At 38.1% G+C, this 14,326-nt stretch overlaps 1 protein-coding gene across 9 annotated transcripts in view; it reads left to right on the top strand.

Annotated features, from left to right (window-relative positions):
- RALGAPA1 (Ral GTPase activating protein catalytic subunit alpha 1) overlaps positions 1–14,326 on the top strand; it is a 144,715-nt gene that overhangs the window by 5,281 nt on the left and 125,108 nt on the right. For all 9 annotated transcript variants that reach the window (XM_071557915.1, XM_071557917.1, XM_071557916.1 and 6 more), the window contains exons 2-7: positions 6,602–6,712; positions 7,235–7,284; positions 8,695–8,752; positions 10,667–10,710; positions 11,634–11,811; positions 13,351–13,466. In XM_071557915.1, the coding sequence (XP_071414016.1) occupies positions 6,602–6,712; positions 7,235–7,284; positions 8,695–8,752; positions 10,667–10,710; positions 11,634–11,811; positions 13,351–13,466 (557 nt within the window). The remainder of the gene's footprint in view (positions 1–6,601; positions 6,713–7,234; positions 7,285–8,694; positions 8,753–10,666; positions 10,711–11,633; positions 11,812–13,350; positions 13,467–14,326) is intronic.

The raw sequence follows: 14,326 nt of genomic DNA on the forward strand, positions 1-14,326 counted from the left end.
CTAATGCTTCAGCTGTATGGCATTCATTGGTGTTGCACATCATCAGCATCATCCATAAATGAAAAATGGTTTCTAGTCATTAAAGTGACAGCAAACGAGAAGCTACAACAAAACTAGCAGCCTGGAGTTTGTTTGGAGATAACTGTTCCAGAAGTTTCTGTGGATATGCAAAGCTGTATTATTTTTGGCAAGAGTTGAAGGGGTTTGTTTTTTTGATCTGTTTGGGGTTTTTTCACTTTTGTTTGTGTTATTTTGTTGTTGTTGTTTTTTTCTAGTAAATCCAATTGCACAGGGCAGTGTCACTGCTCTAATTTATGGATGTAGCTGTGGGTTGCATGGAGTTTAGGAAATTGGATTTGAAGTTCTGTCAATCTTGACTTAGCCCTGAACCAGTTATGTCTTGGTTGGGAGCAGAGGGGGAAGATTTGCTTTGCTTTAATATTCTCCCTAATGTAGCGCTCAGTGCAGCAGTGGCCAGTCCTGCTGAATTGCCAGGGTAAAGGCTGGAGCCACATCAAAGGCCAAGGGCAGATGAAGGGGAGGCTCCGATCACTTGGTTGTGAAGGAAAAGGTTTGTGTGGATTTAGCTTGTGGCAGTTTGGAATGAAAATAAGTACATTACTATGGAAGTGTTTGGAGTTGCTTAAATAAAGGCTTAAGTTCTGGAACGTGTGTGAATTGTTATGGAAGCGTTTCCTGAACGTTTACCAGTGTAACTCTTCCAGAGGTTGCAAGCACCTTGAGAGAATTAGCTTGGCAAGCTGGCAACTGCTTCTGCTCATTGCTGTAAAGCACTGGGGTAACATTTTATATGGAGATGATGGTCATTGTTGCTGTTAACCTGCTTATTTTATTGTGTGATTTTTTTTTCTTTTGTATTTATATTTGAAAGATGGTGGTGGTTGGGAGTTCAGACTTGTTTGATGCAAAATAGAAGTCCTTTAGAAGATTTCAGAATATTTTCTTTGAGCAAATTGCCATTTTTTAAAACATTGGTTTTGATAAATAACTGTTAGTTAGATCTGAAATAGTAAGGGCAATGCAAAGCCTTTGTTTAATAGATTTGCATTTGTGGTCTGTTATCAGAGCTCTATGACAGTATTAACTGTGCCAGAGCCAGCAGTTGGTTCCTGAGGTTTTCCACGTAGCCTTTCTCAGTTACAGGCTTTTCTGTTCGAGAGACGGTCCTGGTGTAACCAAACCTCTCGACTGTTTTGCTGTACAGAAGCCCTTAAATTTTTCAGCATGGAGAATTAATACTGTCCAATTTGATTGTATGCTAACTGAACTTGAGGACACTGGGAAATGTCCTGCTTTCTAATGGATTGATACCAAACATGTCAGTCTGTAGCAGGGCTCTGCTTTACAGAAATAGATCCAGAAGTCTGGCCACCTTCCAGGTCATTGTTTGCTGCAGTTGTCGCCAGTATTTTGGTTATGGGTAAGGATGAAGGAAAGTGACCCAAAAGCCAGTAAGACTTGGAGTGAGAAAGTATAATGTTTTTGTGACACTATGTGCCTGGAAAATTTTATATATAAACATAGTATTAAATTCTGAAACACTTAAAATAGAACATAAAATTAACCACAACTTAATCTGTAATTACATAGGCTATTTTGTTAAATTCCTGTAATGCAATGCAGGAATTTAACAAAACTAATGAAGGTTCTCCTCAGAAAAGTTAATATATATCTAAGATCTGTGTTGGGAAGGTTTCTCTTTAAGTTCAGTATTTTGATTGTTTACTTCTAAAGTTCTGCCCTATGCAGAAAGGTACTAACTTACTTGCTTTATAAAATTTTAATTTTATACAGCAGGCAGTCATCTAAATGATACAGATGCATTTCCCCTTTCTAACTCAACTAATTTATAAATATGTAGCAGATTTCGTGGATTAGTTTATAATAATTTGTAGGGTAATACTTAGAAAACAAAATGAACAGGGAAGACGAATTGTGTATAATGAAAGTTAAAGCCCACTGAGATCTTCTTACAGCAAAGGATTAGGGTGTTGTGTATAGTAAAAATCTGATTCTTTTTCTCATTCATGTTTTACATCTGGCGAAGTAATTTTTAAGCTCTCTGAGCTGTAACTTTTCATTGTAATTCCAAGCATGATGTGCTATTCAAGTAGTATCCTCCTTCTAATGTGTAATAATACAGGGTGAAATTTTTTTTAAAATACTTTTCTGCATGGAAATTAATCCTAGTTAAAAAGGGATGTGCTGATAAATGAACAGTAATAAAAGCATTGGAGGAAATGGGTTTTCTTTCAGACAGAACAAATTTTCTACAAGAAAACTTTGACCTATAATCTTTGCTTACTAAAATGATCACCATGGACACTTAAATTTTGAGTATTTTACTGAGATAGTTGAAAAGAAAGTGACCTTTCAGAAAGTTTTGAACAATTAACGTTCAAAAGAGTTAGCCATTTGAAAATATAGAAAACAAGTTTCTAAAAGTACAGTCCCAGAAGCTGATAGAAGGTTTTTTGGTTTGATTGTTGTGGGTTTTTTCCTTCAGTCCTTCCTTGCTACAGCTGCAGTCTGTGAGGTACCAGGTGACAGCAGAACTTCCATGTTTCAGTGGGTTTAATGGAAATAGGAATTCCAGTGGATCTGGTACTTGAACGCTTTTGTGATGAGAATCATACAAATATCTTAGATAACCAGTCACCCATTTTTAGTTTGGTTGTCTATTTCAAGCATGAAATTAGAACAGAAAACCATAAGCTGAATACAACTTCTGAAACGTAAACCAAAAAAGGGAACTTAACTTCTTAATGCTGAACCTCAAAAAGACTTACACTTCTTTTAGAACCTTTATGGGAGGAAGAAAAGGACAGAGAAGCTGTACAGTGTCTCTTTGTGCTTAAATGTAACCTTCTCCTTGAAACAAAATGAAAAAAACCCAAATCAAAACCCCATCCACTGAACACACAGAGTTAATACGGAGATCAGATTTGTGCCAGTTTTTAAGTTACAGAAAATTATTAAGGAAAAAACAGCATTCAAAGATTTATGTTTCTTGCTTTTGTAAAGGATGAAGAAAACTGCATTTTCTTGACAAACAGCTTTTTTAAAATGCTGGAAATCAGGATTTTAGTGTACTAAAATTATGCTTTGTACCATAGAAAGTTTAATTTACAATAATGTCCTGTTTTTCCCTCTCACATTCTGAGGAACTTTTCCAATTACTTCATATGGTGCCAGATCTATTTTTGAGTCCTTCCCTCCCAGTCTGAACATAGAAACAAGAAGACATGGAGTACATTACTTTGTGTTAGTTACATGATCTGTAGTATAAGAATAAAAAGTTCTTTTTTAAAAAAAGAAGTTATGAAAGTTATGGAGGAAAGCCTGTTTCTGTTTAATCCTACTTTACCTAAAAATAAGGGTATGTCTCTCTTCTTAAAAAGGCAGAAAAGGCTTACCTAGCCAAAACAGAGAAGCAACTTCCTGCAAATTCCCAGTTCAAGACTATCTGAAAAGGATGTGCTGCTTTCCTGTAGAGGAAATGATTTTTACCTTTGTATTTGATATTTATGAGAGAACATAGAGAAGAGACAGTGAACTAGTGTTGGAGAAAATTATTTTAAGGTGTAAGAATTGAGCAGCTCTATGTTTAGTTGATCAAAAAGGTGAAAGTAAACTGAATATTTTAGAGACATTTTCATTAGGAAAAAACCCAGATCTTTAATTAATGAAGAAAGCTGTAACACAGCATATAACTGGAAGTTTAATGTTGCGGTAATGAAGGAGAGCAATAGTCTCTCTGTGTATGTATTAGTCTTGTGGATTGTGTTCAGTATCGAGGTAGCTGTAAGATGGAATGATGTTTACAAGTGGCCAGACTAGATGACTTCCATGTCAAACTCTTCTAAGGTCTACACTGTTGTCTCCATGCTGTATCTGTTTTTGTCCCCTCCTTCTTCTTGCCATAATTCTGTATCAGGGTATTTGAAATGAATTCCAAACTTCTCAACCAATACAAGGTTCCAAGTTTCTGCACCAGCAGCTCACTGAATACACTCTCCTTACCTTGAGGGTGTTGTTTAATGATGAGCAGATGCTCTTTCACTCCAGGTGGCAAACCAATCAGAACAACTGTGTTTTACCTCCCTTAGAAGGAAAGCTGTTCTTCAGCACTACCAGAAATTGTTTGTGGGTTTTTAAAAAAGTTTTGTTTTCACATAATGAGAGAACAAAATTCCCATTAAATAAAATGTTACATTTTCTTCCATCTGATGCGTTGGAGTTTATTGCAAGAATTCAATTGTTGGTAACTGGTTTGAATTTTAAAAACTTGCTTTTGATTATGCTATCAAGTATGATCTTAGGGAGAGATCAGAGTGAAATGCATTAGCTAAAGAATTTGCAAAGTCAAGGGACTTTTTCCTTTCCTCTGACTCTTGAGAGCTGTAGCTGTATTCCAAAGGTATGCTGTTAATGTTAATTGGATGTTAGTGGTAATAGTACAAGTCTAGCAATGCTTCTCCAGGCGTTTTCTAAGGTGATGGACACCACATTTTTCTTAAATAAAGCCAAAATAAAAATAATTTTAAAAAATTTTGTATTTTAGTGTTTTTTGTTGTCTTGTTGTTTTGGGTTTTTTTTGTCTGCTTCAGAGTTGACCCATGTCTGGGGAAAGAATGAGGGCCTATTTCAGGAAGCAAAACATTTAACATGCCTGCAAAAATGCAGCATTCCTGGGTGTTGATTGGCAGAGGCCCTGCTTAACTGCTTCCCATCCCTTTGCTATTTGGAACTAGTATTTTCTGCACATTTCCATCAAGTGAACCATTCTACTGCTTCCCATGTGCAGTTCCCATTAGCAGTTAAATATATGGACTACAAGATACCTTCTGCCACCCTTCTTTCCCTTGGGAGTCTCAGTCATTGCTTTCTTTTTTCCTTTCATCCTCCCATCTCAAACTCTTTTTATTTTCTTCCAGCTACATTTTCTTGTCCACAGTCTAGGACTCACTTAGGGTTTTTCCCTATGAATGGAAGTGGTTGTAATGGTTGTGCCTGTGCTTTAGTCATTGCCCCATTTTGTGTGCACTTGCCCTGACAACTGGCTTGTTTAAAGTGGAATTGTTTTTTTGCTGTTCCTTAACATTTCCACCTCTGAAGTCTAGCAGGGCATCTGCTGATCTGATTCTGTTTATGCAAACCCAGGTGTTTGGTGGTCGTGTAGATGGTCAGGCACATGGTTGCTGCACTGGACTGTTTATTCCTAACTGAGCTGCCTTGCTGAAGAGTTGATCTCAGCTGCTAATCTAGCGCTGACTGCTGTATTTGAGTGCTCTGGCTCTGCAACACTCACTATGCAAGATGTTGGCAGAATACTGGGATGTACCAAAATCTGTACAGGAAACTTTTACAGCGAAATTTCTGTTAAGATAGTCCTCTAAATCTGCATAATAAATGTAACTGAAAATAGCCATGCTCTTGGCCATCCTTTCAATGTTTTTGTGCTTTATACTCTGCTATTTGTATATCCAGTCATGTGAGATAATAAAGATTGATGTCATTCTAAAAAGGGTTAAAAACCCCTATGATCCCATACAGAATTAGAAGGAGATTTACAGAAGATACATCTACAGTGAAAGATGATATCTCAGTATGTAGAGCTGGTGAAAGGGCTGCACTCATGTTTTATTTTCGTTTGGTTTTGTTTGTTTCACATCACTATTCTAAAAATGGAGAGTTTTGACTTTTAAAATGCTGTCTTTCTGTTTCTCTGTGCTCCCATGCTATTGCTATTTCTCTAGTCTTAAGTAGTTAAATAAGAGGACAGGGAGTGTCTTTTGGTTCAGTGTGTACTAAGGCTTGAAGGAATTGATTGTTTAAAACAATCAGTTTAAAATTAATCGAGATAAATCAGTGTGTTTCTTTACTGGAGATTTGCACAAAATCATCTAGGGGGTTGTGGGAAGAGTGTCTGGAAACTTCCATGGGGTACACAAAGAAATGACATCCCTCTATACTTACCAGTGTTGTTTCCACCTCAGGGTGTCCCTGAAGTCCCGGCTTCTGATCTCCTGAGACCACACAGTCAAAGGACTGTGGGGGGCTGAGCCAGACTAGAAAATACAGTGCATGTTGAGGCTTGGAGGGAATAGGGAGGCAACAGCAGGAATCCAGTGCTGCTGTTTGCATCCTCCCAGTTTGTTTTTCCACAGAGCAGATGTGTTCCTCACTTACCATCCTTCTGCTTTCTTTAGTAAGCTTAGTTGTGTCTAGTAATTACAGTTGGAGATCATGATGGTCTTTCTGCTGTAGAGTTTGGGCAGCATTGCTAACTTTATTTCTATTAAATCAACAATTAAAATCAGATTCATCTGTACAGTGTTAGTCCTGATGAAATTAGGGTTTGTTGGCATTACTGTCATGCAAACAATGTGGGTGCAAGAAGTTGCTACTTTCTGGTTTGAAATTTACCAGGCACCTACGGCGTACCATACTGAATTTCATTAGCCTCAGTATAAAGAATGAAAACTTCAATAGCTTCTTTAACAGTAATAAATTTCGTTATGCCATGGTTGATTCCAATATTTGAAAGAAATAAACAGTGTTCTGTTTTGTTTTTCAGAGAATGCAGAATCAATTGATCTCAAACAGTTTTTTGACCTACACTTCTCACATATATATTATGTGTTCTTTGAAAACTTTGTGACTATTGAAGTGGGCCTTAAACAAAAAGGTGAGTACTTTAAATAGAACACTTTTTGTCTTTATGCTTGTGTTTTTGTTGTAAAGTAAAGCAGTGTGCTATAAATAAAGCCCTGTATGGTCACAAATTGTTAACATTGGCTGTGCAGAAATATGTGTGAGCGCTGACTTTGCAATTAAAGGTAGAGCAGTGAGGTGGGTACACATTGAAGGTGAGCAAGAGGCATTTCTTCTCTTATGATGGGGTTTGTCCTTTTGCAAAGTGTGGATTCTTTAAGTGTTAAACTTGGTGTCCTGCAGGATTATTCTTTAACAGGATATTGTATAACTTAATCTGTCCCAGCTGTTGATGCCATAATAGAAACTTATACAAGCTGTAGCTTTTATAAACGGTATTTATGGAATATAATTTCTATTTGCATAATTAGAACAAAATTATGGTTGTATAAATGCTTGTTTTCTTCATTTTACATATTCAAGGATCTTTGTCAGTGCTTTTATATTTGTTTTGTTGATTAAAGTGCATCTTCTATTTATTTTTAATTGCATCTAGGTCACAAGTCTCAGAGAGAAGAATTAGATTCTATTCTTTTTATTTTTGAGGTAAGATAATTTGAAGAGGTTTTTTGATTAAGTCCTGTTATTCTACAGTTGCCTGGAAATACACTTTGCATTTAACTGCTTTCCTTCCTCTTTTGCTTAGAGCTGAATTTATGTGCTTTGCATGAGAAGAAAATGAATTTGACTTGCAGTTTCGCAACAAGATGTCTAAACTGGAAAAAGATATTTTCTGAGTCTTCAGATAGTTCATTAGTCTTTGGTGATGGTGTTTCCCCCATACTGCATTATATGCTTTGAAATTCTTAGTCAGTGTATGTTTAGTCATGATCTTTTTGACTTTTTGATTGCATGTTATCTCTAATTTGTCTCATAATGGATTGTTACTACAGAATTGTTTTTACAGATACTTTTTATTTTTAAAAAGATTAATTAGTTGAAAATCAAATTTCACAATATCTGTTCCAAAAGCATATCTTGACTTAAGTTAAGGTGAATTAGAAACTAATTTAATGAAATCAGAACATTTCTGAGCAGACACTACAGTTTGGAAATAGCCTGGAATGCCAAGTTTTTGTCTTTCCTTTTTAATGGAGGCATCTAACTCTAGAACAAGGACTGTGGGGTTTTTTTTATGTGTGTAAAACTGAAAGCTGATCCATGCTTATCACACGGTTGAATACAAGTTCAATTATTATTAATTTATTAGTGAGGTATGTTAGTGAATCTGAAGAGAGCTCGTTCATTTGTTCACTCGTTCCTGCATAAAGGGGTATTGGGTGATCTCCGCTTTGGAAGCGGCTGCACAGGGTGCTCGAGGGCCACAGCCAGGAATTCATTTGAGAAATTAAGTTTTTTATGAGTTGCAAATGCCTCTAGTGTAAATGTTGCAAGTGCTACATGATAAATTTTTAACTGCCTTTATTACTAACTGTTCTGTTTCTTACTGTCTGAAGATGATCATCCTCTAACCTAGGTGTAGAGGTCTTGTCCTCAGTGTTTTGCTGTAGCTCATTATCCCTCTGTTGAGAAGGCAGAAGCAAATATTTGCTTGTGCCACAGAGGCAAGCTGGCAGCTGAGTGTCCTGGCTTAAGGTGGAATAACCTAATACAATGTGTTGTGAACTAGAGCAACTGAGACAGATACTCATCCTGTTCCATTTTCTGTGCTATAAGCAGCTGTATCCATCAGAAAGGCAGTGGAGCCAGATGAACTGCAGTAACATCTGAAGTCTCCAATGCAGGGTTTTTCAGACAGCCTGTCAGAACCTTTGAGCTTCTTAGCTTTAGGAATGGGATCATCTTGAAAGGACAGTAATGCTTCCAAGGAGAGCAGTGTGGGAATTTTCTAAGTTGACTCTTCAGCTTCTGATCTGTGGTTTTTGTGAAAGTGTTCTTTTGTCTTCTGAGAGCAACATCTACAATATACACCCTGGGGTTCTGGCTTTTTTTTAGAAAATTTTGCAACTCCTTCCCGAAAGAATTCATCAGAGATGGCAATTTCATAGTATTGGTAAGTTGATTTTTTTCCTTCCTTTTTTCCCCCTTTATTTTAATCTTATTTTTTATTAGTAGCTACTAGTAATTTATATTACTCATTTCCTTGAACTTTAAGTGGTGTCCCAGGGATTATGGTCTTGAAACTCTTGCAAGCTAGGTTAAGGAATAAACATAGAAGTTAAATGAAGCAAACAAGAAACCCCACCAATGTAATGAATGCTCTTCTAGATAGAATTAAATCTAGGAATCTGGAAATAGAACAGTGGCTGAGAAAGAGGAAAGACAAGGTGGAAAGTTGTCCTAGTTTAAAGAAAACCAAAGTGTGTATTTAATCTAGAGAAGGGAACTTCTTTTCAATAGCCAACACTATATATGTAGGTCCAGATTTCGCGAACGCAGATTTGGGCAGGGCTCTCCCCATGTGGGTGTGCCCTTCCAGCCTGCACAGCGGAGTTAGTAGGTGAGGCCCAGCGTGCGCAGAACTGGCCCCAGCGTTTAACTCCTAAGGTCCATCTGCAACGGCGAAGCGAGCTTGGACAGTGACAGGGAAGTCCTTGGGACTGTCACAGCACCTGGTACTAACCGGGGCTGACCCTGCTGAGCATCCGAGATCTGACAGGATGGGATGGCAGGGAGGCATTGAACTGCCAGGGGGTGGTCCCACTGAGACTCGAACTCATGTCCTTGGGATTAGAGCCAAGAGTGCTCTCCTTTATGCCACAGGACCACCCCTAACCAACACTACACCCCTTTTAAATTTAAAAAGAACCTTAATTAGAAAATGTATGTAAGAAGGATAACTACTAGAAATAGATATAGATATAATTATGAACAGACCAGAACAAACTACTCCCCCAGCACCAAAAAGACCAACCTCCAAAAAACTGTAATTCCTCCTGGTGCAATTATATCTGCGGACAGCAGGTGGCAGTGTCGCACCTCACCTGGCCACAAGGTGCGTTCTCAGCCTTTTCCCAGCGAGGCTGAGACGAGGGGATGAATGATGCACGTAGGGGCAGGATGAAGCCTTTTCCGTGGGGAAGTGAACTCTCTCCTTGTCCTTTGTTCAAAGAAGGAAATGCTGGAAGTTGAAGAGTGATGATAGTTCCCAGAAATCTCCTTGCAGCCAAAGTCAGTCCCCAGGAAAGAAAGTCTGCAGCGTATCCAAAGACAGCCATGACCCTCCTCTCTCCCTCTCTGAAGCTCAGGGTGCCCAGAGATGGAGAGGGGAAGGGAAAGAGCAGAGCCAGAAGCAGCTTTCATGAGCTCAGCAAACAGTGGCTTCCAGTCCCAGTAGCTGCTCCAAAATGAAGTAAAAGCAGCGCACAGGAAAAGCCTCTCCCCGTCCCGGGTGCTGGAGGTCTGTTTCTCACCTCTGCCTCACCATTTAGTTGGAATCTAAAGTCATCAACCACTCCTTTGTTCTTGGTCCTGGCCCTTCAACTCCCAAAACCTTTGTGTTGGTAGGGAGAGAAAAATTCCTTGAAGGACCCCACTCCCACCCCCCACCTTTCTTTGTTTGAACCTTTAACAAAAGTTCAAAGTTTTAATTATTATTTTTTCCTTATTTTTTTTCTTTTAGTAATACATTTCAAAATTGACTTGAGGTTGGTATGTGTAAATGGGGAATGCTGATGTTATGCATAGTGATGACTTGAGAATGATTTACTTTTAATGTATACATCTCAAAAGTCCTTGGGGAAAGATATTATGCATTATGAAGAAGCTATGAAAGGTGATATTTGTTTTTTTTTTCTTCTGGCATTGAGTCAGTTGCCTGAAGATATCAAGGTCACCAAGATTAAACTGGAGGTTGCCAAGGACTTGTTTAAAAGTTATTATCAAGTCTGACCGAGAACTCTGACATCTTACTTAATATAGAAAAAAAAGGACAAAACCAAACACATACTTTTCCCTTTTTTTTTAGGGTTGATTTTGAAGAAGCTTCTCCACACTGGAAATTCATTGAAGGTATTGAAAAAGTTGCCTACTACTGTTGTCTAAAATACTTAAAAATATAAATGAAAACATAAGGGCAAATTTTTATGTGAAAAGCACAGGAATCAGGACCAGATCATGACTTGTGTGTCATGAAAGAATGACTTCAACTCGTTACCTTTTAACTCAGTAGAACTACTCACAGTAGTGTGTTTATATAGAGCAGCCAGTTGTTTAAAGGATTTTGCATTAACGCAGAAGTATTGCCTTTACCATTCATTGTTAGGGGCAAGGAAACTGGTTTTGGGGCTCAGGAATTAGAACTACCTTGGCAGTGGAAGATTATTTATGCCAAAGAGACCTGCTGGTAGGTAGAGTAGTTTAAATGGCTGACCATGAGACAAAAGCGACTCAAATGCAACATGCAGCTGTTTGCAGCAGTACCAAAACTACACCATTCCTCTGTAAACCACCTGCAGGCTTATCTGGTACTGGCATTCTCCATTTGCGAGCCAGGAGGGGAGTGCTTTAGGACTCCATCACCTTTATTGAAGGAGGAATGGAAAAGGATGGAATGGGTCCTTCTGATACAGAAAGTTCACTATGTTGTTTTAAGTCACAAACACATTTAGAAATTTTATGTCAGTCTTTGCTTTCTGAGAAAGTCATGTGGCATCTTGCAGTGCTGTAGGCAGTGATTAGACGTGTTGGTTTTCTTCCTCTTCTTTCAGAGAAACTGTGAAAAATTCTGTGAGGCAAACAGCACTGAAGGTGCCAGGATTGCCCTTGCATTTCAGCAGGAGCAGTAGATGTATTAGTTTGACTCTGCTGATTGCTGGTACTCATACTGTCGTAATTTTTTTTTGTCACTCACCTTCTTCTCCCTGCAGGACAATTGGAAATTCTTTTTTATGTTCTGGGACAAGATAACTTGGTCTAGTTTTTTTCCTTTTAAGATTCGTCGAGAGGGTGTGCGTCTCTTTCTTTTGTGGCTGCAAGCACTTCAAAATAACTGTAGTAAAGAACAATTATGGATGTTTTCTTGCTTGATTCCTGGATTTTCATCACCACAGTCTGAATGTGGCCCCCGAACACTAGATAATCTCATTAACCCTCCACTTAATGTTCAAGAAAGTAAGTTATTTGGTAATATTACTCAGTTCTCAACATAATTCAATTCTTGTCACGGAAAAGGCAAGTTGAAGTACATATGTAACCAGGGAGATGATGGAGCTATTGATGAGTTTCTTAGCAGTTTATCAGGTCTTCTTTTTGTTGTTTTTCAGAATAAGTTGGTTTTTGTGGTTGTTGGGTTTTTTCCACCAGCTGTGGCTGTTGTAGCTTAACACGTAGCTGGTGAAAATTAACTGACGAATTTTATGTAATTCTTCAAATTGCAAGAGGATACTGCATCTACTGGAAACTTGCACATTCTGCTTGCACTGAACATATGCACTGGCTTTGTTCATACTCCAGGGACCAAGCTCTGCAAGGCAGTTTCTGGTGTGGCCAGAAGAGAATGAGTAGTTGTTAGGGCACTGTGTAAAGACCAATGTGTCTGTGTATGACCAGGCAATTAAGGCTGTGGTATACTTGCAACTTAAAATCTTTGAAAAGCATTGGACCTTGTAAATTACAAACCCTGAGGTCATAAAGGTTTGCATTAATAGAAAAGCTTGAGCATTCTTGGATAAGGTTTTCGTCCTTGCTAAATGGTTTTCTTTTAATGGTAAGGTCATTATCTTGACTGTAATCAATAGAGTGAGGATGATTTTCCTCTTGAGATGATTCTTACAACAGTTTTTCCTTTGTTCACTCTAGAATTAAGTACCAGATACTGGTTTCTTAGGGGAGTCTCTTGCCACCTAGCTCAGTTTATTCCTGTTAGTGGGATTTTATGCTCACTTAATGAATTGCAGTTGGATGGGGTCGTAAGTGCAAACTATGCATTCACATAAATGGGAATAAGAAGTTAACCACTTTTTCCTATGAATATTAAGTGCTGTTGCCTTCTTTCCTCTTCACACAGTGTTTTAATATTTTATTGCTTGTAGAGGCAAGCAGTAGTAAGTGAGTAGTAATTAAATTTTCTGAAACTTAGCAGACAAATTTCATGACAGGATATCTCTGCAGGTAAAAGTTTGCTACATACTTTAACTCTGTTTTGGAGTTATCTTGTGAAATGCAGAGTGAAATATGAACATCTAACTACAGAAACAAGAGAAAAATCAACTCTGAAGTAGCTTCACTGTCAAGGCAAAGAATACAGCTAGTAAAATTTAGCAGAAATGTAACTGATCAGCTACTAAATGAGAAAATTATGAAAAATGTAAATAAAGGTTTGGCATTTGTGCAACAAAAATGTTACTCTATTGTTTGCATAAATTCCAAAAGAAACAGATTACACCTTTTAGAAAAAATCAGTTTTTGCAGGTAGATTCCCAAGGTACATTAAGAAAACCTGGTTATCTGCTGTGCTTTTTATATTAATTAGTTCTGTGTTGGTTTATCAGAAAAAATTTCCTGATTTTCAGTAGTCTGTGGGTGGATTGTTTTACCTGTAACTGTCTCTGCTTACTCCAGTGCATTTCTACTTTTCATAATTTGGTAGGTATTTATGCATGAGAAGAAATGGTCTAAATGTTAGATGTACTTCTGTTTTTCTTTAAATAGCTCAAGTGACTATAGAGGAAATCACTCCACTTGTTCCTCCACAATCAGGAGATAAAGGACAAGAAGATTTAACAAGCTATTTTTTAGAAGCACTTTTGAAATACATGGTAATTCAGGTATGTTCTATAGTTTGTAGCACAGCAGATTTATATAAAAAATCTTTTAAAGATCCCTCCCTCAAGTGTCTTTTGTAAAGAGCAAATTCTCCTAGAGAAGTCTTCACTTGTCTTCTTTGTGAAGATTCCTAGATCTTTTACTGGAGGATCTTCCATCAGATTGTGGCATAGAGGAAAAATGACTTGTCAGTCACTTCCAGCAATGCTGATTTCAGCTCCCTTCCCATTTTCACCTCCCTTTCCCTGTGCTGTTGCCTTCAGCCAGTGGATCGGCTGTGTGCAGAAAATGAAGACTTGAAGGAGTATTTAGTCCACAGTGTGCAACTCAGGCTCACATTATGTCATTCCCATCATAGTTTGACACTTCCATGATCTCAGCCAGTACTTGAAATGCCTTGGACAGGGCATGGCAGCAGCTTCTGTCAAAAACTGTGGCCCAACTGTAGCATGTTATGTAACTGATTTGCTGGCCAACTCGCACAAGCTGCTTCTGAGCCTGCTCTGCTCTCTCATGCACAGTAAGTGGCTTGACTGCATGACATGCAGGAGGTGTTCCATAGTACTGCTTTCTGGATCAGACTTGTCCAGCAGAACCCAGTTGGGTGGCTATCCGTACATTTTTCACACTTTTGCTGGTTTTGCTAGAGAAGATGGACAGTGTACAAACATGCCAATGTTAAACATTTGGTGCCTTCCTTTTATCTATCTTTTTCTGAACTTGCCATACTGGAATAATTCGCAACCTCATTTTGTTGCTTCCAGCATCTTCCAGTTTGAACACAGGCAATCATCCTTGTAATCTGTACTGTAAGCTTATTGCTGACTATTCACTTTGAAGAAAACTAGCCCATACATTTTTG

The sequence above is a fragment of the Pithys albifrons genome, chromosome 6 (assembly GCF_047495875.1).
Source record: "Pithys albifrons albifrons isolate INPA30051 chromosome 6, PitAlb_v1, whole genome shotgun sequence".
NCBI classification, from domain to species: Eukaryota; Metazoa; Chordata; class Aves; order Passeriformes; family Thamnophilidae; genus Pithys; species Pithys albifrons.